The sequence below is a fragment of the Corvus kubaryi genome, unplaced genomic scaffold, assembly GCF_017639235.1.
Source record: "Corvus kubaryi isolate FWS band 111438036 unplaced genomic scaffold, C.kubaryi_AGA036_p1.0 138, whole genome shotgun sequence".
Lineage (NCBI taxonomy): Eukaryota > Metazoa > Chordata > Aves > Passeriformes > Corvidae > Corvus > Corvus kubaryi.
The window spans coordinates 21,121,606-21,145,651 of NW_024580672.1; the positions used below are offsets into that span (position 1 = coordinate 21,121,606).

General features: G+C 44.4%; 1 protein-coding gene across 1 annotated transcript in view; it reads right to left on the reverse strand.

The window, feature by feature from the left end:
* The window catches only part of CUNH10orf90 (chromosome unknown C10orf90 homolog), a 58,003-nt gene that overhangs the window by 22,453 nt on the left and 11,504 nt on the right, over positions 1-24,046 (reverse strand). The window contains exons 2-3 of the mRNA XM_042019567.1: positions 8,269-8,363; positions 4,913-5,981 (exon numbers count right to left, since the gene is read on the reverse strand). Of these exons, the coding sequence (XP_041875501.1) occupies positions 4,913-5,981; positions 8,269-8,363 (1,164 nt within the window). The remainder of the gene's footprint in view (positions 1-4,912; positions 5,982-8,268; positions 8,364-24,046) is intronic.

Sequence of the window (24,046 nt, forward strand, 5' to 3'; positions counted from 1 at the left end):
ATCTGGGGCCATTCAACACTCCCAAAGCCCAGATCCCGTCTCAGTTTTCCCCACTCACTGCCTTAGGTTGTTTTAATTAAGCAAATTACGCTTTCAAGTCACCTGCCATGCTCTTTGGGAAAAGGTATAAGCAGCTACATTACCAAGCCTCTGATGTGTCTTGTTCACTGCTGTGAATGTTTCCTTCCCCTCCTGAGCATTTCATCCCTGAATTCTGAAAAAGGAACTCTGGGAGTGCCCCCCTGGACACCCCCTGAGCCGGGACAGGGGCTCAGGCACTGCTGAGCACGTTCATCACAGCCACCCCATTGTGGCTCATCCACCTTCCACTGCTGACTCCAGCACGGAACCACGGAATCATCAGGGCTGAAAAAGACCTTTGAAGCTGAGTCCAACTCTTCCCCTGGCACTACCAAGGCCACCACTGCCCCCTGTCCCACATCCACACGGCTTTTAAATCCCTCCAGGGATGGGGACTCCACTCCTGCCCTGGGCAGCTGTGCCAGGGCTGGAGAACTCTTTTGGTGAAGAAATTTGCCCCAATACCCAACCTAAACCTCCCCTGGTGCAATCTGAGGCTGTTTTCTCTCATCTTGTCCCTGTTCCCTGGGAGCAGAGCCTGACCCTCCCAGCTGCCCCCTCCTGTCAGGGACTTGTGCAGAGCCACAAGGTCCCCCCTGAGCCTCCTTTGCTCCAGGCTCAGCCCCTTTCCCAGCTCCCTCAGTCGCTCGTGGGGCTCCAGACCCTTCCCAGCTCCGTTCCCTTCCCTGGACATGCTCCAGCCCCCCAGTGTCTGTCTTGTCCAAGACTGACCCCAGGATCTGAGGTCCCTCAGCAGTGCCAGCACAGGGATGGTCACTGCCCTGGTTGTGTGGCCACACTGTGGCTGATGATTATCTCATAACCCTGATGTCCCCAATTCTGCATGGTTTACATGCTCATGAGATGCCCTTGTGTCATCTCCCACACCCTCCTTACACATCTGCATCTCAGCTCAGGGCAGTGGGATCCAGCACAGCTCCTGCCATCCAAACTGGATTCACTCTCCACCTCAGTTGTTCTTGCTTAAAATCTCTGCACAGCAGCTTTGGGTATGACAACAAAAGAAGAACAAAAGCGTAGAGGTGAGCAGGAAATATTTTACTTTAAAAAATAGCTGAGATGTGTGAAGGCACTCAGGCATCAAGAAGTTTACGGTTATCTAAGCTTAAACGGATAAATTTAGATGTTGGCATTTATAATCTCCCCCAGAAAAGTGATTATATTGTTTAATCAAGACGTCAAAAAGAATTTAAAATTGTCCCATTTTCTTCTCTTTGCTTCTTTTTAATGATTCAGCCTAGAGCCCAGTAGGTAATAGATAGTGAAAGATGGATGGAGAACTAGATATTCGTGGGGAATATATTCTTCATGAAAGGTAGGTGAGAAATTAAGATTAAAAATGTTCCTGTCTTCAGCAGAAACAAGACTAATCTTTTCATTTCCAACTTACCTTGTATTTATGAGACATCAGCTGCAGACAGGAAAGGAAATTGCAGTATTGCCTGAAGAGCAGCGTTAGCAGGTTCTGACAGCTTGTTAAAAGCCGTGACCAAAGGCAGGGTGATGCACATCCATCACCCACGACAGGGACCTTGTGGAGCTTGGCCTGGGCTGGCCCTTGGCCGTGTCTCTGAGGTGGGTGGGTCATGTGGCCCCCAGTCGGACCCTTCAGACGTTCCTTCAGCTGCCCAAGGGATGGAAATGTTGGCCACTCACTAAAAATAAATACAGTTCTGTCCTGCGACTCTGTCCTCCCACGGTTCAAGTCTGACTTCATGTTTAACATGGATTTTCCAGCATTTACAATCCAATTTCTTGCCAGGTAATGGAAGTAAAGGCCCAAAGCAGTGGAGCAAGTAGAAGATACAGTCCACAGTGGGGAAATATCATATTCCATCCTTGGGATGCTCTAGCATGAACCATGGCTTTGAACTCTGAATCCCACAGATTTGTATTTCCAAGTGTAATTCCCATCCATGAGCAGAGCCCAAGATTTACATTTCATTAATAATCCTAAAGTATCCTTTTCATATGTGGCACATGGTGGAAATATATAACTCTGGAGATTACCTGGCCCAGCCTCCTGCTGAAAGAAGGGCCTTAGATTAAGTTATCCAGGTCCATGTAAAGCCAAGTCTCGACTAGTTGAATTTGGACATGAAATAATATGAGTAATACAGTAAGTAGAATCATCATTACTTCAGTGAAGTCACACAAAAGATTAGGAAAAAGACACTCCAAAGAGGCCATGACTCAACTGGGCCTATAGGAAACAGCAAACCCAGCCCCAGCACCTGTAAAGCAGAGAAATATTTGGGTGCTCATTCCAACTCAGATCCTAATAAAGCAACCTATACATCCTGGAAACTTCATTTACAGATTTCATACAGAGAAGTGTAGCCTTGAAAGTAATTTTTCTCTTTTTTTTTTTTTTAGCATAGTGATGTTATTACCACTTGTATTTCTGCTGGCAGGAAGCTCTTGCCTACAGCTGCAAACCAATATAAGCTCCAGCTTTCTGGGTCATCAGAAATGTAACGAACAAAGAGCTCTCCACAGTTCCCTCATCTGTAAGATAACTGTGTTAAAGCACGAGCACCGTGTCAAAACTTGCTCACTGTCCCTTCTTTGCTGGCTCTCCCTTCTTTTTAAACATTTCATTTCACAAACATTTCATTGCACAAACATGGAGCAGAGCAAAGCTTAATGGGAACAGATTTGAATTAGTGAATGGCAGAGGAAAAAATATCCAAAATAACTGGGAATCTAGAATGGCATAAAAATTCTTCTCCAAAAAGGTTGTCCAGTCCTAGAGGGATTTAAAAGCCCTTTGGATGTGGCACTTGGGGACATGGGTCAGTGGTGGCCTTGGCAGTGCTGGGGGAATGGTTGGACTGGATGATCTTAAAAGTCTTTTCCACCCTAAATAATTCTGTGACTAATAATCTCATACCAATAACTTCTCCTCACTTCACCCATTCCAGAACTAAAAACGACTCACTTTTTCATTTCTCCCAGGTTAAAATCACCCCAATTTCCTCTCATTTTAGGGGACAATATGGACATCCCATGCTTTTACCAGGTTTCTCATGATTTGTCCCATTAAATGGTTGATGGCTGTGCACGAGATCATTACTTGGGTGATCCTGCTGGGAAGGGCCGTTGTTTTGGGGCATTATTCTGGTTGTTTATACAAATTTCACTCAGGAAAGTTGTAGTAAGCTGATAAACACCTCCTTATACATTACAAAGGGGCTGAGCAAGAGAAATGTATATCTTTACATTCTACATTATCGCCCACACAAAAGGCGGAAGCAGTTAAAAAGATAACACTTCCCATGTTTATTTACACCTATAGTCTAGTGTACACAAATGCTGGAAGTCCTTTATCACAAACCAGTATTTCTCAGCTCCTTACCTCACCAGTTTCCTCCTTTCAGTAAAACTATGGAACCATGAGCAGCCTCCCAATTCACTTTCTAATTATTTCTAGTAAAAGTGGTTCTTCCATGCCACCCACCATGGCATCACTAAGCCCAGGGAAGGCTCAGTTTTAAACCTGGTTTATCACAGAGAAACCTTACATGGTGTTGAACAAAGCCTTGAATACATAACACTCCCTATGGAGTGATACTCCCTGATATTTGAAATTAGGATGTGTGCAATGAAATGATTCATTTGCTGGTGCCATCCCTTTATATTTCTCCCCCCAAGCCCTTAGCACTGGTTGGCGTCTTCCTTCTCCTGCTCCCCACTGTGCCTTCTCCCCTCCAACACCACACAGGCTGGATTATGCTTAGGAAAACAGAGGAATATTTTCTCTCAGGCTCTGCCCCTGCCCTCTGGAGCTGCAGGAACAATCCCATTGACTTCAGGCATGGAAAAGGGACAGCAGCAGTGGCTGCAAGGAGTTTGCACCTTGCCCAGCCCTCGAGGCAGCATGAGGATTCTCATCTTTCTGTTTCCTTCCACTTGCACAGTGGGAAGATGAAGGTACAAAGGAACCTTAGGAAGTCGCTCATGTTCATACACTGACCCTTAGATCAAAAAGGCCATAAAAGAACAGGGTAATTGCAATTAAATGTAGCCCAAGGTCACAGGATACAGAGGGGGCAAGTTTTAATCTTTGTGCTCTTGGTAAACTACAGACTCTCATTGACAATCTTCCCATCCACCTTCCCTTCTTGGAAAGTCAATAAACTCAGCTGTGGTTATCCAAGTGTGCTAGAAAATCCCAGTGCAGCAGGAGCTGCACCACTCTGGGCAGGGAGCAATCCCCACGGCCCCTCTCCCTTCCCCAGCAGCAAAAACGCAAAGAGCATTTTATGTTTGTAAAATGCTTGGAAAGGTTGGAAACAAATGTGTTCACGATTTGCAAACCTTTTATCTGGTTCCATTAGATATAAAAGCCTGGGCTTATTACTGTAGCCTTCTAAATAAAAGCTGAAAAGAAGATCATTTTTAATTGCAAGGAGCACAAAACCAAGCTCAGTGCAGTCATCTCCTTCTTAATTTCACACCTTGAAATTCAGCCCTTATTCAAAGAAAAACCTAATTATTTTCAGGGGATAAGCACTTGCAGGTTGCTGGGAGAATAGAAAAAAATACTGTTATAAATGGTTAAAAAAAGAGGTTGAATTCAGAAAACACAAGGGGATTTTTCTCTCTCAGGTGATGAGCAGCACGCATCAGCAGCATGGCAAATATTCATGGCAGTGGTGGAGCTGGAAACCTCTGGGTTGTGCTCTAACTCCCTGTGCCTCTGCAGAAGCAAGGATTGCTGTTATCTGCTCTCACAAAATCACTGTGGTGGGGCTGCTCCAGCCTGGACCTCTGCTTCACCAGCCTGAGGTTTCTAGAAATGACTTACCTGCCTCAGCACTTGAATTAGGAATTTGGATAGAAAACACAGTGTGGTGGCTGCCAGGCTGCTCATCCTCTTCCTTTGTTGCTACTGTGTTGTGAGGTCCTCTGGGAATATCCACGAATGCTGCAAGTCCCGAGGCAAAGACACTTTGCAAAGGGTATTTACTACCCAAATGTCCTTCCTTTGTGTTCTCCTTCTTAATTACCTTATTTCCCGTGAAGTCTGCGCCCAGGTGCGATCTGACTGGAGCCCTGCTTGCTCCTGGGAGTTTCCTTGGAGCTCTCTCCTCCATGGGCTCTCCATTAGCTATGCCATCTACTCCATCTGCTGTTAATCCGGACAAACTGCACTTCAGGCTGAAGGACAACGTGGATCTATACGTTTTTTGGCATTTCACTCGAGGTTGGTCAATGCACACAGTGAGTGACTTGTCTAAGTAATAGATGGTGTTTGGGCATGGCTGAGACACCTGGAGCTGGACGCAGGAGATGAATGAAGGTGGCACTTTCTCCCTCCCATCGCTGCTTTGAAGACCCACGCCGTCCTCCTTGATTCCAGGGTCAAAAAGCTGCTTTTGGGGCTCTTCACCTAATTTTGAGCAAGACTTGGAAGCCTTTAAGGGAGGTTGGTTTGAGTGGGCTGGGGGAGGCCAGCACCCAAGGGCAGCAGGGACTTTGTTGGATGTGGGTGACACGGTGTTGGGCTCTTGTCCAGCCCCAGGGCCACGTGCCTGGTCTTCTCCAGAGCCCACAGGAACACGCCTGGCTGTGACAGTGATGTAGGCGAAGCCTCTCTGCTGGCTTGGACACTGGTTTGGACTGGGAGAGTCCGATGGTGACATGGTGTCTTCTAAGGATGCCTGGATCTCTAATCCGCTGGGAAGCACCAAAAATGTTCTGCTAACAATGGCTGAGCCGTGGTTGGGCAAAGATGGCTTCGTGTGACAAGCTCTGGGCTGGGGGATCAGGGCCTGCATAGGCAGAGAGGGCTGGTTTCCTTTGGGTTTATGCTCATCAATCTGTGCAGTGATTACTGGTGAAATCAATGTTGTATTTTGGGAAGGCACAGACTCCTGCAAATGAAAAGATTCCCAGTTATCACCATAGTCCATTATCCTGTGTGCAACTGTTTCTCAGCCACCATCTATCTCAGCAGACAGTTTTGTTCAAGATCTCTTGTAAACTTTCCATTCATACTAACTTTTTTGTCATTTAAAAATGCACGCTCTTGAAATGAGCTCTGAATTGTCTGGGAGGCCTGAATGAAAACTTTATCACTCTGGTGAAGGAAAAAATATTAAAATTTAAAACCTGTATTCCATAGTATTACTGTGAGTATTTAACCCATCCCCACGGATGGGATTGGTGGGTGTTTAAAAATGGACATGGCAAAGATAGTTGCCAGTTTCAGACTATAAACTCCTCTTTCACCACAATCTGCTGGAATTTAAAATGCATTTAAGTCTATTATGGATTGCTGGCCTGTAACATCACATGCTGCAGAGGACATGGGGCACCAGGGGCATGACAGCTCTACAACCTCACCAGTTATAGGCATGAAAAATCTTCTCCCAGAAAAGTGATACAGTTACCCACAAGGGCTCTGGGTACTATTTTAATTAATTAGTTCCCTCTTGCTTATGATTCCTTGGTGACACCTGCCAATGATATACAAACACATATGTCCAAGATTGATTGACAGCGGCCCAGAGCCTGACAGTGGGCCAGATTAATTTTTCCATCCATGACAGGAAACATCCATCTTGATAGACCACACCTTACTTCCCTCGAGGTGACAAAGGAGGTGCTCTTACGTTCCAGCTCTCTGACAAAGAGTAAACCTGAGTTTAAAGCCTCCTGCTATTATTATCCACCCGGCTGGGCACATAAGTCCCATGCAATAAAGCATCTGGCCTAATCTCACTGCTGCTGTAAATTGGCTGATTAGATTGCTCCTGCCCTGTGTTCCCAGATCTCTTGATCCTAATAGAAATACAAAAAATCCCAAACCCAACAATGAACTGGCATGCAGAATCTGAGGATTAGAGCTTCCTAGGGAAAGCTCATTCCATGTCTAGGTGCCACTGGCTCCTGCTTATTGGGAGGAGGAGAGACCCCAGTCCCACCTGGGTGTCTATGAAGCGATAATCAATGCCAGGATTCAACAAGAGCTTCACAAAACCCAATATTGCTCTTCCCCCAGGAAGAGAGTGACAGCATTGTGACCTCCCTGGTGCCATGGTCACCCTCCTCAGGGCTTGGGTGACACTGCACCAGAGCCCATGGGGAGATGATCTTTAAGGACCCTTCCAACTCAGATCATTCCATGATTCTGAGCTCCTATGAAACCATCCTTGTGTTCCTCCTCCATGCAGGAAAACACCACCAGCAACAGCTCCTTTGTAGCTCTTGGGAAAGAGCCTACTGGGAACCCAAATGGGCAGAGGCAGATCAAGAGTTTATTAACGAGGTGAAATGCCAGATAAATTTTATCAACTCTTTAAGCCAGCTGCCTGTGGTTTTGACAATTCAATAATTTCACAGCCCCAGGGAAAGCATTTTCTTCCTCCTCTGTTTCTTTCATGTTTTGTAACAACATTTGCCTCATATTTTCTTCACTCCATTTACTTCTACCTACAGGTTTAAGACCTTTGCATGCCTTCCAAAACTCTCAACTTCCCCCAGATTTCCACAAGGCACCAAAGAAGAATGTTCCTTGAGAGACTTTATTTTGGATGCATCTCTCATGCTCCAGTAGTTAATTTGACATTTATTTCTTTTGTTGAGGGCTGCACAGATGGAGACATCCTGCAAGAGTCCAAAGGCATGTCAGAAATGCTCCTGATTAGCTACAAACTCGTGCACCAATATTTTAAATAATTTACTTCTCCTTTTTCTGCTTGAATATATGTATTACTTCGTCCTCTCAATCTTTAGCAAAGAAATGGATCTTTAAGGTTTGCCCAGCTCATCCTGTGCTCGTTGGGAGCTTTCAAGCTTCACTGCATCTTGTGAAAAAAACACACGCACAAAGTAATTGTGGTGAGCTGAAAACCTCAGGCTTTATCTCGAGGACATGTCAGGCAGAGTGTACTGATGCTTGGGATACTGCTTGATTTAGTCTCGTGGGGGGCTTTTTACAATTTCTTTTCCCCAACAAAACATGCAATCTTTTCCCCCTCACCAAGAGCACGCTGAATCACGACACTTAGCCATCATTTTATTTGGCTTTTCTGCTGCCTAAGCTAAGCTTAGCTAAACGAAACCAAGTCCAAACATACTGCTCAGCAATCAGTGATTGTTTTTTAAACGCTCTTGCATTCTGCTGAGTGCTCTCTGAACAGAATTTATTTCCTTTACCTTGGTAGGGCTCAATCTTCCCCACGCACCACTCTCCCGCCGAAGGCCTGTGCATGTCCTCTGACCATCAGGGCCCCAGCGCTTTTGTGTCACCCCTGGGGAAAAACACAGAGGAAGGAACATTATTTTCAGTGTTCTGGAGGAGATGAGTCAGAAAATGTGCTTTTAAATGGAGTGCAGCAGGAGGGAAAGAGTCCTGGAAATGATCTGATTGCCCTGGGATCTGTTTCTCCACCTCCACAGAAGAGGCACTTGAAACCCCCTAGGATCCTGTTGCAAGGATTTGGACAGTCCCATACTGTGTCCAGGGCTGATCCAAAGTTTCACTATCTCTGATTTTGATTTCCATGGTTTCAGGCACGACTGTGGAGGGACCGGGGAAGCCAAGAAATGTGGATTTCAACAAATGCCCCTTTTGTGCTCTGTGCAGAATGGGGAGCAGAGACAGCCCAGCAACAAGCTGGATTTCACTGGCACTAAGTCACCTTCCCGTTTAAAGAGCTGCAGTGAATCCAAACCACGTCCACAAATTCTATTACATCACAACATTCCTAGTTCGGTGATAACTGTTCCACCAGCACCTCAACCTCTGCTTTTGTCAGGGGTTGTTTTGTGCGAGCACTATTCTCTCTCTGCAGTTTTTACATGGAGCTAATTTCCATTTAACACAGTCTGGGCTATAGCACTGATGCATTACGTCTGCTGTCAACTGCTTTGCCAGAAATTACGTTACTTTCTAGTTTGTATTAAGCATCCAAAATTAATTTTCAGAAATTCTCCATTTGGACTGAAATCTCTTGACGTTCCTGGCTGTTGTTTTACAGCAACATGTCACACCACTGGTAAGACCTTTTCTATTATTTTTCTTCCACCCAGGCAGGCTGCCACAGGAGAAAATTTTTTGCTAAGCAGAATTTCAGTTTGTGTGTTGCATTATATCAACACAGGAATATAAATCAGCTCCCCTTTAGGAAGTGTTTATTAAAGCATGCCCACCACAACAGAATTCATTTCTTTGGGTGAAGGGGAAGAAGAGGAAGATATCAGTTCTATCCCTCAAGAAATCTTTAGTCCCACTGCAACATTTAGAGGATGTTTGAAGAGCTTTTTGTTTTAATAAAATACACTAAAATATACTTTAACACTTCCTTAGCATAATTCCAAGATGCCAATGCCACCGTGTACATCCCTAGCTGGCATGAAAGGAAGAGATTTGTTTTTGTCATTGGGCAACAGAGAGTCCAGAGCCACAGAGCAAACATTAGCCACACTGTGGGAAAAACAGAGAATCCAGAAAATAGCCAGAGCAGAGGGCCCACTCCATGGTTTTTGGCAAAGGAATAATGCTGGGTTGCAATCAGTACAAAGGCAGGGAACCTGGTCTAGTGCTGGAAACCACTGGCACCAAACACAGGTGAGATGCCCTCAGAGCCAGCTCCTCACCCTGTCGTGGAGCACAGTGAGGAGGACAAAACCAAAGGACAAAATCCTTCTCTGCTGCTGGGGAAGCCTCATGGGAAGGTTATTTTCAGTGTATCAGCGCCGTGGTGAGTTACACGTGGGCACTTTCATGATTAAGAGTAGCCACGTGTGCTGTATTATTTATTTCTTAAAACAACTAAATAGGGAATAATTTACAGAGGGGGTAAAGAAGGGATTCTTGGGTTGAGTGAGACATTAACAGAAATTTGATAAAAAACCCCTATGTAATTAAAGCAACAGCTTCCACTAATTTATCGATACTTTCCTGAAATGCTTTGCAGTAAGAACCCCACAGTTGTCTCAGATCAAGCAAGAAACTACAATGGGAGATCATCAACTTGTGAATGTCAACCAGTGCACAAGGGAATCCAGAGGCTGACCAGGGATAAATCAGATCCAACAGGCCTCTTCTTCCATGAAATTCATTCAGATGCCTTTCCAGCACCAGAGAAAGACTGAGGACTACAGGGCCAAAGAAGAACAAGTTGTCAAAGTCCACACTGCAGGTTACACATAACAGGCAAATTATTCTTATCCAGGGAACCTCCTGTGATTAGCAGTAATCTGTAGGTAGAACCCTCCAATTTTCCACAGACCCCTGGGAATAGATTGGTAAAGTCTAACTTTAAAAAGTAGCTGTTTCTGGAGCAGGAGAGACAATAATTGAGGTGAGAAGAAGAAGAAAAGGAAATATTTATTTTCTTTGCTAAATTCTCCACAGTGGAGTTTTGCATTGTCTTTTGTACCCTATGCCGTGCAAGGACATTCTCATATTGCTATAGGAATCCTATAGCTGGAAAGCACTCAAACTTTTGGCCAGTCCTTGAATGTATTTGCTGAGACAGATTAAATGGCATTGGTGGCAAAAGCACTGGCATTTATCATGGTGTTATTAAATCCATTGCTGGAAGCTTCACGTTTGTTAATTCATGTTGAGAGAACAAGCAAAAGAAAAAAAAAAGCCCAGACCTTTGAAAAGAGCTTGAACCTGTGTTTGCAATGAAGGCACTACAGGGAGCATAAGGCTTCAGCTGTGTCACACAGCGAGTGTTCAAATTCTCATTGCTGACAAAACACATTGGAACCCTTGTTACACAACAGAATGCAAAGTTCACTTTTCCCCTCATGCAAAAGCATGAAAGAAATGGCATTTCAAGTACTTTCCACCTCTGTGGGGAGCAGGAGGAACTTACTTCTCTCCAAGTTGAAATCCCGAGGATTGGTTTAACCTCCCCAGGCCTTCCCACCACCATCCAGCTCTCCAGCTAAAAAATGGGAGATGCCATGAGGAACAGAGGAGCAACTGCTGGCACATGACCTCTGTCCTATGACATCTTCACTCTTTTTAATTTTTCCCCTCACAAATCCTGTTTGTTGAAGCAAATGCTACGCTCCTTGGCAAGGCATCTGGACATCCGGCTACAGCCCAGGGTTTTCCTAATTACGGAGTGCAGCTGGAACTGATTCCCCCAGTCTCGAGTGCTTGGATCCTGCCTTGGGCCAACTGGCAGCCACCTCAGATAATGATTCAGAAAAGATGGACTCGTAAATCAGCTGCTGAAGCCCAGATCGATGGCAAAGGTGAGGGTGCTGCTGAGGAATCGCGGCCCGGGAATGTTTGGCAGCCCCAGAACAGCCCCACACGGAGCCAGCTCAGGTTTTGTGCAAAACTTGGGACTCACATAAAAGACATGGAAAATGCTGGATTCCCAGTGTTTCAGGTCTTTGCTACACACATGCCAGGCTGGGGGACACTGTTTGATGATGAACCAGCTGTGAGAAAGACATGGAGGGGCTGGAGCGTGTCCAGGGCAGGGAACGGAGCTGGGAAAGGAGCTGGAGCCCCAGGGGCAGCTGAGGGAGCTGGGAAAGGGGCTGAGCCTGGAGCAAAGGAGGCTCAGGGGGGACCTTGTGGCTCTGCACAAGTCCCTGACAGGAGGGGGCAGCCGGGGGGGTCGGGCTCTGCTCCCAGGGAACAGGGACAGGAGGAGAGGGAACGGCCTCAGGCTGGGCCAGGGGAGGTTCAGGTTGGATATTGGGGCAAATTTCTCCATCAACAGGGTTTTCAAGAATGGGAACAGGCTGCCTGGGGAAGTAGCAGTATCACCACGCCTGGAAGCGTTCAGAAATCTTCTGGATGTGGCACTTGGGGACGTGGGTTAGTGGTGACCTTGGCAGTGCAGGGGGAATGGGTGGACTCTATGATCTTAGAGAGCTTTTCCAACTTCAAGCATTGCATGATTGACACCCAGAGTGACACCAGGCAGAGCTGGAATGACTTTAGACCACTGGCCCTGGCCCCATCCCCAGTTTTTGTCAGGAAAGTTGCATATTTTAGTCACTTACTGTTCATATGCTGACAAATCTCAAATGTGTGTCAGCACTTCTGGTCTCCCCTGCTTTGCTCCAAGCCCTGCTTGCTCTGCACTGGCCACATCCCCTGTCCCCTCTGAGCCACCAGCATCACCTCACAGTGAACTCCTCTGAACTTCCAGGAACCTCTAGTGCTTCCCTGAAAACGCCATAAAACAGCACTGCAGAACACAGACTGGTATGAAAAGAGGAAAATTTCTCCACTTTACAAAAAAAAAAATTATCTTTTTTGTTGATCTTTGCCCAACATCCATGAGACCGGTGAGGGGAGTTGGGCTCCCTCCCATATCCATGGCAGCCAGGATCCCGGCATCACTCAAAAATTCCCCAAGATTTCCCAAATTCCCTGCTTAGCACCTGGGAGCTAAAGGACACTGATGGCTTGGCTGCAGGGTCAGGCATCAGAGCCATCACTCTGCTAACACAGGGTCTCACTTAAACATTTTTTCTTAAGGCCTTTTCTTCCTTCTATGTATTATTCTCACTGGAGGAAGTAATTCATACTCGATTCTGTTTAAAACATTAAAACTGTTTAAATTTCCTTGTGGCTTTTTAAATTCAAATACCTGCAGAAGCCTTGAGGAAAAGAAGTGTCATCATGAAAGATTCATCACTCTCCTTTCTCAGTAAAGGGCTGGGAGAGATCAGCATTCGCTCCCTCAGATCTGAGTCATCCAGAAAAACCATCCGGACATTACGGATACATCGGAGATGAAAGCCAAGCTGGAATGAACACTGGAACCAAACCCACGTCTTCTGGTCTCCTTCATGTGTCATAAAGGAAGGATATCATAGAATTGCAGAGCCTGGTGTCATCTAAAATAAGACTGAGCAGTGAAGGTAAAGTTCACATTCCTGCTATTAAAAGTAGAGACACGAATGCTGAGAATTCCACCGTTCATCAGAGTCCTTGCTGATATTACATTGACTTATGGGGAATTTACCAAAAAATGTTGTGTTTAGTCATTAGTGGAGAGAGTGATGCATCTCCAGAAAGCCTCGGCACAGGCACAGGGAATGGTTTGGGTTGGAAGGGACCTCAAGATCATCTTTTTCACCCCCTGCCACAGGCAGGGACACCTTCCACTGTCCCAGGTCGCTCCAAGCCCCATCCAATCTGGCCTTGGACACTTCCAAGGATCCAGGGGCAGCCACAGCTTCTCTTGCTGTCCTTCACAGACATTCTGCTGAGCCTCCAGAAGTGATGTTAAATTCAAGGGAGAGGGGAGGGGTTACATTAACAATCTCTGCAGGATTTCAGCAACCTTGGTGTATGGCCGGGCAGGAATTTTCATCAGGATGTTTAAGGAGCACAGGGTGCCATCCTGAGAGCTGGGACACACCTAAAAACCACACAGGACCTGCTCATCAAGGGAGGATGACAGAAGGACGCTCCCTCAGTCCTCCTAGAGCATCTTTGCTGCACTTACAAAAGTCGCCTGCACATCGTGACAACAGGGGTCAAACAGCGATGTGGGTTCAAAGGAGGGCAAAGCAGCTGCCAGCTCTTTACTTCAAACCTTTCTTGTCATGAAAAAAGCCAAACCAACACAAACAAGCACTTTACCACAAAAGCAAGCACTCAAACACAGTGGCACCAAATGATGGTGTTTTAAGGCTGCTTTGTGGGGAAGGCTTTCAAATCAGAGCGAGCCTAACAGCCTGAAATCATTTCAGCCTGAACAGGATTCATTGTGTAAACAAAATAGAAAAATGTGTTTTATTTTTTTTTAAGATGTCAGGATGGATTTTCTTCTGTTACAAGTGAGATTTGATAAGTGAATTATCTCTCCCTGCTTGCACACCTTGGGGCTGTGCTGGCTGCCTGTGGAGATGATTACAGGATCCACCATGGAAGGAACAAATGAGTCCTGGTCTGCTATCAAAGTCATAGATCTCTCATTATCCATGCCATTAGAAGCAAGGGGGCTCATCAGGGGGCTAGAAAGAGCACAGGAATTATATCTTCAAACCCATGCACAAGAGAAAAAAAATGGTGTTTTCATTAGGCATTGATATTATTCTTTATCCTCCCTTAATAATATAAAGAGAGGAATCACCCCCAGCACATCCATCACACACAGAGACAAAATGAAGAAAATTCTTCCCTTTCTCCCTTTTCCCTTTGTCCTCCAAGTTTTCTTTCTTTTTCCCTTCTTGTTGTTTTAATTTTCAGTCATGTGCTGTTGGGCAATCCAATGTTGTCCACACATCTCACCATGATTCTGAGACATAGACACATTTCTATAATTCGGACACATTTTTCTAAGAGGATTCGGCAAAGCAGTGAGAGATGGTGCATGAACAACAAAAAACACCCCCAAACTCTCCTCCTGAGAGAAGGAATCCTCTCTAGGAAATCCTGGAAAATTCAGATTCCTGTATGAGTTGCCCTCTGCTCACACCAAGGGACGTGATGCCTTTGGTTTCTTGCCAAAGTTCCTGTTTGGTGGCCATTTTATTCCTTTGGAAAACTGCTGCTATTTCTTTAAGCAAGCCCTCGAGTGGGGTCAGGAATTCCAGGAAGGGGTTTTGCCCTGGAGGTGACATTTGGGACCATGTGGGAACAGGAAGATCAGTGGGAATTACCGGGAGATGAGGGGCTGAGAGGCTCTGGAAGTGTCACTGGCCTGGCATGGGAGGCAGGAGAGGGGAAAAACCAAAAGCAAAGCACTCATTGAGGCTGTTTCACGTAAGAAATCTGTAGCACTGACTTTTGGGTTAGGCCAACCTGAATAAATACATTCAATATTTCAACACGAACACCGGACGTGCCAGAGGTTTGTAGAGAAAAGAAGGTGACCAGGAGATAGAGACAAAGAAAGGAGGCGAGTCCAAGCAACATCAATGCCTAATTTTTACTAATTTTAAGGAATTCTGAAGACAATTCCTGGTTCAGAGCCTCACACAGAGATTCATTAGTACCCACTGCCACATTATTTGGTTTATTGACCGCTGAGCACCCAATATCCTCTCAAAATAAAGGTGTAATTAACAGAAACATTCCATAAAGAGCTGATGGAAGGGTTCCTTCGCCCCTCTCAGAGTCCCCTTCACAACATGGCATTAAGACACCCCCATTTTAGGGACCATATCCATTTCTGGAAGTTCAGGAATGCTTGAGCCAGCCAGAAAATTCCTAAGTGACTGTAAACATGACAAGCACAATGTATAAGCAAACAAAGGCAAAGCAGATCTGCAGCCAAAAAACTATATTTATGAAGAGTTATTTTAGTGTTATTATGAGTATTTATGTAAAGGTCATAACATGCAGAGAATTTGATGGCACAAATGGAGTCTGTAAATAAAAATTCCACCCGTGTTGCTCAGAATTGGTAGCAATTACAAAATGTACACAATTGCCCAGAGCTGCTTGTGCATAATAAGAGCTCAAGGTTTTTGTGTGGCCTCCCAAGTCAGTATTTCTTACATTTCCCTGCTTTTAAAAGAGAAGAAACTCAGAGAGGACAAATGCACCGCCTGTTATGCATTTTATGGCTCAGTATATATCCTGCTGCAGGGATTTTTTCGGGATGCTTTGGCTTAACAATGGTATTTATTGATTTTTTTTTTCTTTTAATACTCTTAATACAGCAGTGACTCCAGAAAATGATGTGTGCCGTGGGTACAGATGGCTTTGTGGAGGCATCAAAGGAGTGATTCCAGCCCACACCTCTATCCCTCCTATTTGGTTTCCAAAACAAAGAAACAGGATGTTCACGAGCCCAATTTGACACTGAACGATTTGTACGACAAAACAAAACTTGCTGAAGCTCCAGCCACGCCACATTTAATACAGACTTTTCATGTTACTTTTGTACAATAGAAGCACTCATTTTTTGTGTAATACTTGGGATTAATTCTTTCTTTCTGGGAAGTCTTTCACATTAACTGCTGTGATTACAGCCATCACAAACTGCTTGAGAATAGGGGATGCAGGAGGCTAAAACCAAGATAAAAAAAAATCAGCTTTCACAGGATAAAACCACAATAGCCAAGATTTAAATAACTATGAGGCCTCAAAAGTTCCGTTTCTAAGTCGCTGGTGTGATCACAAATAGTTTTATCTTGTATAATTTAAGAATATTTTGCAGCTCCCTCTAATTTATTTCCGTTGCCACGGACTTGCCTCTATTCTAAATCTAACAGCTCTTCACACAGCTGAACTTTGCAGTTATTCCATCAGATAAAACTTTTTGGTTGGTGAATTATTACCTGAATTTGCCTTCGGAAGGGAAAGCAGAAAAACAAACCTCTATTCACAACGTGCTTTTACTACACACCCACGCTTTGCTGGATCTTGAAATTGCCCTTTTTGGGTTCCATTGCAACAGGTGGAGAAATACAGAGAGAGATTAAATAACAGAGATTAAATAAGAAATGTTGCCATATGACCATAAAACCTGGTGGCTGTTGGTTTTATCACCAGATTCAGCAGAAGACAATTGGCCATCCCCTTTTTTCTTTTTTTTAATCACTCAGGGTTTTAGCTCTGAAACAGTGCAGAAAAGCCTGGAATCGCTGATTAAATGCTAAAGCCCTCAAACCCCTAACTTCTGGCAGCTTTTTGGGATGAAATGGGGAGTTCTCTCCAGCTTTCTTTTGGCTGTGGATGTCACCTGGATGAGAAGGAGCAAGGCTGGGGCTGTCAGCACCCAGCCCAGGCAGCCGTGGCTGCTTTTCCAAGGAGCCATCAGCTGCTGCCTAGCAACCACCCAAACCTGGTGGCTGTTTGTGTATTCCAGCAAAACTCAGCTCAGATCCCAAATTATTGCATTCAACAATAATTGCATTCAACATCAGAGCTGCAACAGATGGAGGAGAAAACGCATTTTCCTGTAATTCCTCGTTCTCCAAGGCTGTGCTTGTAAAACACACACGCACCCCCCAAGAAATTCAACACCAGGCCAATCAGAAAAATATTTCAATATGTGAATAGTTATTGTTGGTAATAGTTGTCCTTTAAGAGCCACTTCCATGAATAAAGTAATTCATATACTTTCATATTTTAATTATGACATCGCTAAGAGTGGCATAGGAACAAACTTAAAGGGCTGTGTTCTCCTGGGCTTGACACAAATTTCCCTGCAAAAAAGTTGTCCCTGTGGTTTAGAAGTCCTGGTTTTTTCCTAATTTTTATCTACTGTATCTACAGTAGATTAAAGTAAGGAAAAAAAACCCCAACCAACAAAAATAAAGCACAACCCTTTTGCACTGTGCTCTTTACTTGGATCACATTTTTAGCCTGATTTCCAAAAGGAATTTGATTTATACCCTATCCTTCTTTACGTCCAGCCTGGGGCTTTTGAGGTTGTGGCCTCTTTCAAGCAACTTGACAGCGGGGTCGATAGCTGATCTCCCAACAAGCTGACCACAAAAATCAATGGTTTTGTGGGAAGGAAAGGCTACCAGGTCATCCCTGTTTGATCCATGGACACATTTCCCAGTCAGGCAGGGCACACCCCTTGTCCTAGGAGCAAGGAGGAGGCACAGGGGGCAGATGGGAAAGGAGACATGGGGAAGAGTGAGGAACAATATTTGGGTCTGGGCTCATGGGCTCTGTCAGCTCTGCTGCTCATGAAACAGCCTCTTTCTTGTTAGCCTGGATTTTCCATTTCACATTTTTGCTTTCACTGTCTAAAAAAATATGGAAATCTCATAGGAAGATTATGGAAATTGAGGGGCTTGGAGAAAAGTGAAGTGCTGGAGGCCAATCTGATAATGCCACAGCTGCTTGACCCCAGTACTGTGATACCTTGGGCATGATCATGTACAACATCTGGCCTGTCTAAAGTCACGGAGCAAGGCCCTGCTGGAGCCATCACCTTCCTAAATGTGACAGACTCAGCATCAGACTCCCAGATTTTACTGCAGAGAATGCCTGCAATAATGCAGTGAGAAGTGATAACTGAACAGCTCAGAACAACCAAATGCTGAGACAATTCTCCATCCAAGGCAAATGAGGTGGCTGGGGATGGCTGCCACCAGCACCACTTTGTTTGTCCTGGAGTTGTTCCTTTCCACGACAATCTCTGATCCAGAGCCAACACACAAGCCATTAAATAACCCAGCCAAATTTCCCCAGCCAAATCCTGGCCCTTCCCAATTCCAGCCTTTCCACTGGGTGCTTTGGGATGAGAATTGATCCCAAACGCCTCCTCAGGGCCACCAGTTACAGGACACAGACTTTGCTGAATGCACTTTGAGAAACCTCTTGGGCCACTATTGATATTCCCCGTACCATCGAGTGCCATCAAACCCTGCAGCTGGAAGCTGGGAAATGACCTGTGGGACAGGGCTGAGCCTTTTCAGCCTCAACAAGCAGCACTCTGAGCTCCCAGCCCGGTGCTGGTCACACCAAAGCTCAGGCAGGACGTGACCAGGTCGTGTTCTGCCCAAAGTCAAGGGCAGGAAAGTTCAGGTGGAATGTTCTTCTGGGAAAGCTGCAGCTGGGAATGGGGATATGAAACTGTACAGCCAATCCCCAGCGCTGCAGCCCTCAGGCAAACTGAGCGCACCCTTTCTCCTCCTTTCTGCACCTATATCTTCTTTTTATCCCGATTTTCTTGGACCAATAGGCTCAGGTAGATCTCTCTAGTGGATTAGTTCCAGTTACTTTGGTTAATTTGCAATTTTAGTTTGATGGGTTTTTTTGTTTGGTTGGTTTTTGGGGTTTTTTTAAGGATGAGATGTGGTTTTGTCTGTTTTGTTTGTTGGTTTGGTTTTTTTTGTTTGTAATGGACCTTTTTTTACATCCACTCCAAAAAGTTACCTTGGTGGCTCTTGTATCCCAAGGGAAAACAGAGAAAAGCCTGGTCTTTGCTAGGACAAGTTTAAATGTGTGCTGGGAGCACTCCAGCAGCTGGCCCACCCTGAGGAGGAAAACAAGCCAGTTTTATTTCAAACCCTGCACCATGGAGCTCAGTGATCCTGAATTTTCTCTCCCCAAATGCAGCCAGGAAATCTGGACAGTGGGATGCTAAACAGCTGTGGACACACAGGGGTTTAATCTAGAGAGCACTGCATTACACAAGGGAGTTGAGGCAAAAAGGCCAATATTTACCACATGAGTATTTACTGTAAATTAAATCCAACCAGCAGCAGCCAACTGGAGAGACAAACCCTGCAGGGATACCTGCAAGGGCACTGGGTTAAACTTTTGTCCTCTTTAAAGAGATTAAACCCCAGGTTTTTAGAATTTTTCCCCTTTTAAAGAGCAAAAAAATTTAAAACATACTCAGAAGTGTGTGCACTTTTTGGTGCTTAATGGGATAAAGTTCACCTATGATGTAAAAAAAAAAAACAAACCCCAAAACCCAAAAATTCCAGCAAGTCAGTCATTTATTTTAAATAAAAAGGCAAAAATATTTCTCATAACCTAAACTGAAAGTATTATTTTGGAGTATGTGTCTGGTCTATGTCACATTGATTAAAAACCATCTTATTACTCAAATGTAGCACTGCCTTAGTTAGAGGAATGTTGGGATTACCACCTTGGCCAGAAACTTAATGCTGATAAATCTATAAATTTAGATTTATATACTTCATTCAACAGTTAAGGAAAGTTCATTAACTCAAAATTAGGTGGATTTCTCTAATTTATAACGGTCTTTTTATAGCTAAATAAAGTCCTGAAATGAGCACAAAATGTTTCTGTACCTTGGGTGTACATTGGTGTTTCTGGCTGTGTATTGTGATACTACTAGGATTTTCCCAGGATTTCCTAGGTTGAGGGTGTGGGGGGTTTATTGGGTTTTGGGGGTTTTTTGGTGGTTTGGGTTTATTTTTTTCCCCCCAGAGAGCAGTTCCAGCTTAGTTCCCTGTTGCCTTTTGAAAAGCAGTAGCTAAATCAAGGTGTTACTTATTTCCTTGCAAACAAACAACTAAAAGTTCCACCAGCTCCAAACCTTATTCTTCCCAATCCTCTCCTTACCTAACAAAGCTTCCAGGTCGTGGTTACTCATTGGCAGAGCTGGATTAAGATGTGGTACATGCTAACCCCAAATTACTCTAACCTCGCTCTCAGATTCCTGGAAAAAACTCCTCCTCCTTTTGGGACACAACTCCAAGGCTGGGTCAAAACTAGTAGAGAAAGAAGCAGAGAAAGGAGCCTATTTGGTGTGAAGTAATGCTGTAATAAAATCCAATACTTCCCTGAAGGAGTTTGCAATACCTGCACCTACAGCAGGTTACGATAACAGCCTCTGCTTTGTGGGGAGAAATAAACAGCTTTATGTTCCTGACCTCCAGCACTCATAGCTGTGAAATCAGAGTGCAATTGGAGTTATTTGCTGCTTTTTAGACATTCCTTTCTCTTCCCTGGTGCTGAAAGGCCTGGCTGAAGGCAGCTTATACTAGATTAGGCTTCCAACACCTTCATGCATTATAGACTCCAAAGACATTTCCCCCCCCTCTCAGAAGGGGAAAGCGTTGAGTCATTTCTTTTAAATATCTGATGCAGGTTATTGCTCACAAAATGAAAGAGCTGTTGTTCCAGGCTGGGCTCAGGGCTGCTCCATGTCCACCCACAGCTTCCACAACCCCCCAGGACTCAGCTCCCAGCTTCCCCTCCTGCCCTGCTCACCCTTCCCTGGCTTAACTGAGCCAGGTCTGAGCAGCTTATCCGAGATCCCAACGCGGATCAGCGGGAGCTCATCGGCTGCAGCCGTGTGCCAGCAATAATTACGGTCTCAAACGCGAGCGCCTGGTGGGAAGGGACTGGCATTCGTGGAGTCCCTCTCATGGAGAAACAACCCTCGTGCTACAGGAGAGGATAATTTGGCAGTTCCAGTCCCAGTGGCTCAGAGACATAAAAACCAGCCTCATCAATGTGTAAGATTAGAAGTAATTAGCCCCTCTATGGTAAAGTCATCGCTCGGAGCTCGGCGCCATCTGGGGACTTTGTGTAACGGTGCCTCAGGGACAAGTAAGATGGGACCTTTGACTTCTGTGATTTGGAAGGGGCTGAGACCTAATTAAATCTGCAAAGATGCTGTAACTGCATTAAAAGGGATTTTTAAATATGAGCTATATTCCCTTTCACCAAACAAACTAGGTGTATTCCACCCTGGAACAGGGAGAGAATTAATCAAGGGACAGCAAGCCAACAGCTGCTGTGCGGCTGCCAAAGAGAAGATGATACAGGATTATACAGAACTGAAGAACATTTAATAAGAAATGAGGGATATTTACAAGAATTGAAGAATATTTAACAGGTTTTTTTGAAGGATGAGGTTTTATTCAGCTGTGGTGAAAACCAAGCACTTAACCCTCATTGTAAATCCAAGAGAATGTGGGGTTTTTAAAATGTGTTTCTCCAAATGCTTAGCTTATAATAAACACTGATTGCTTTACATAAATAAAAGCTAATTCTCTTGTAAAAAATAATATATAATTTACTTTTTCACTGATTAAAAAAACCAACTTGCAGCTTTTCAAAGAGGGGTGCACAGAGCTATTATATTTCTGCCACCGAGTTCCACAAAGCACTTCCCATCTTCCTTTTCCTTAAAAAGGCTTGGCACTTTGTACTGGGGAAAGGAAAGATTTTAAGTTCTCTGCTCAGCAATGACTGCCTCGTTTATATGATCTATCTTCTCCCAAGGATAAAAAAATTTCACTGTATGATATTAACATTTTTCTACCATAACTCAGCCCTCTGCCTTTTGTCAGTGCAGAGCTGGATCCTCAAAGCCTGGAAGGTGAGTGGCAAAGTATTCTAAGGGCATGAACTCAGAGTGGGACAAGAGAAACATCCTGATGGCAAAGAGAAAACAGCACTGGGATGACACAGGGACGTTTAGACACTTCATCATTCTGCCTAGAAAAGATTAATTAAACAGCATCAAACTCATGTGGAGGCAGGTCAGTGCTGAGAGAAGTCACCATTTAGCCAAAAATCTTCAATGTTATGTTTTTCCCTAAAGTCTTAGAAGCAATTTGATCTTTGCATTCATGATGGACTATATATAGTCATTTCTCTTATGAAAGAACCACCCTCAGCCATTCCTGAGTGAATTCTGAGTTATTTATACTGAAGTTATCCATTGTTTGGATTGCCTATAAAACTGTGAACTCAGTAATGTTTGAGCCAAACTTGGTGAAAGGTTATCAACCCAAACCTATAAATACATTATCCCACACAACACATCCACCATCAGCAGGATGACTAAAAACCTGTTCTTAGCATGATCCCAAAGATGATTCACTCAGCAAACATACCCCCTTACAAACCCCAAAATAAAGAGGTCACCCTGTCACCTCCCTGGGGATGCGGTTTTGAGTTAATCATACAGAGATTTGTTTCATGGAATCATGGAAAGGCTGGGGTTGGAAGGGACCTTAAATCTCATTCCATTCCACCTTCCACTATCCCAGGCTGCTCCAAGCCCCATCCAACCAGGCTGCTCCAAGCCCCATCCAACCTGGCCTTGGGGACACTTCCAGGGATCCAGGGGCAGCCACAGCTGCTCTGACCTATGCACTGAGTAACTCAAACACTGCTGGGCTGTGGAAATCAATCCCTCATCACAGTCATGGCTGAATGGATCTGTGCTCTCCTTGAATTCCAGTACACACAGGGAATGGTTTCCCCTCTGCCCCATATGGACAGATCCAGGTGTCATTCCTGTGGATATCCATCCCTGAATAACGCAGCTCCAGCAGCAGCTGTGTGGAAAAGCTCTGTGGGCTCTTCCTTTACAAGAACAGAAAATTTAACCAGTGACTGTGTTTTTAGTAGAGAAGCTTGATGAGCTTGATGGCTGCTCAATCACCGTGAGAAAAATCAACAGCAATCAAAGTGCTCTGGTATTTCAAACCTTCAAGTGACCTTTCAAGAGGATTTCAGTTTGAAAATACAATATGAGGAAAAGCTATGGATTTGGGAATTCATCTTATAGCCAAAGCCTTTGCTAAATGTCTCGTGCTAGAAATGTAGAATAAACAGCAGTGGGGATCAAAGGTAGGGGAAAAAAATGAAGAAAAAGGTGTGTGGGTGCCCAGATTTCATATATTATATAATTACAGAAATAATTATATAATATGTAATTATTTGTCTTCAAGTGTGGGTGTTGGAAATAGCCCTCAGCTTTCAGAAGGAGAGCAATCCCACTTAGACAAACTGGGAAAGATGAGGGGGACACAGGAAACAAAAGAAAAACCCTCACAGAAAATATAGTCCCACTCTGATGGCACAGTCCCTGTGCAGGAAAACGCAATGGAGAGAAGGAAAATAGAGAATTTTACTGGGAAGGCCCTGGGGACTGAGGAGGAGGCTACAAAGAAAGCCTGGCTCCATCCACCCCAGAATAGAACAGCATCCTTTATACTTTTAAAGTTGAGTTTTCATTATATTTTTGTTGGGTTTTTTGTGGGTTTTTTCCCCCCTAACTAAAAGCTGGCTATAAAAGCCTCCCTATTTTTGGACAGAATGGTGAGAGGTAAAAAAAAAAAAATAATTGCAAAGAACAGTGAAGACAAGGGAAGCTGCATTTGTACCTGGAGCTTAAAAATAGGAACTGAAATAACACAAAGTGTGTGAGTTTGAATAAGAACACACAGCCCAGAAGTGCTGAGTAATCCAGAGTGCTGCTTCCTTTTCAAAAAGGGATCTTGATATCACAGGCATCTCAAAATTAGGATGGGATTAAATACATCAGAGGATGAGGTGAGAAAAATTAAACCCAGTGTAAATCACCTAGAAATGAATGAAGACCAGGGTGACAAAGGAGCAGAGCCAGAAATCAAAGAAAATATAAATAAATAAAATACAGCACCACCTCCACATCTCCCTAAACTCGTCCTAGGACTCTAGGAACTGATATTTTCTCAGAATGGTCCTGAAAGGAGAACATTGCTGCAAAATATTGACACCAAATAAGTGGGGAGTCGTCAGCAGGTCAAAAAAGAAGTAATAGGGTAG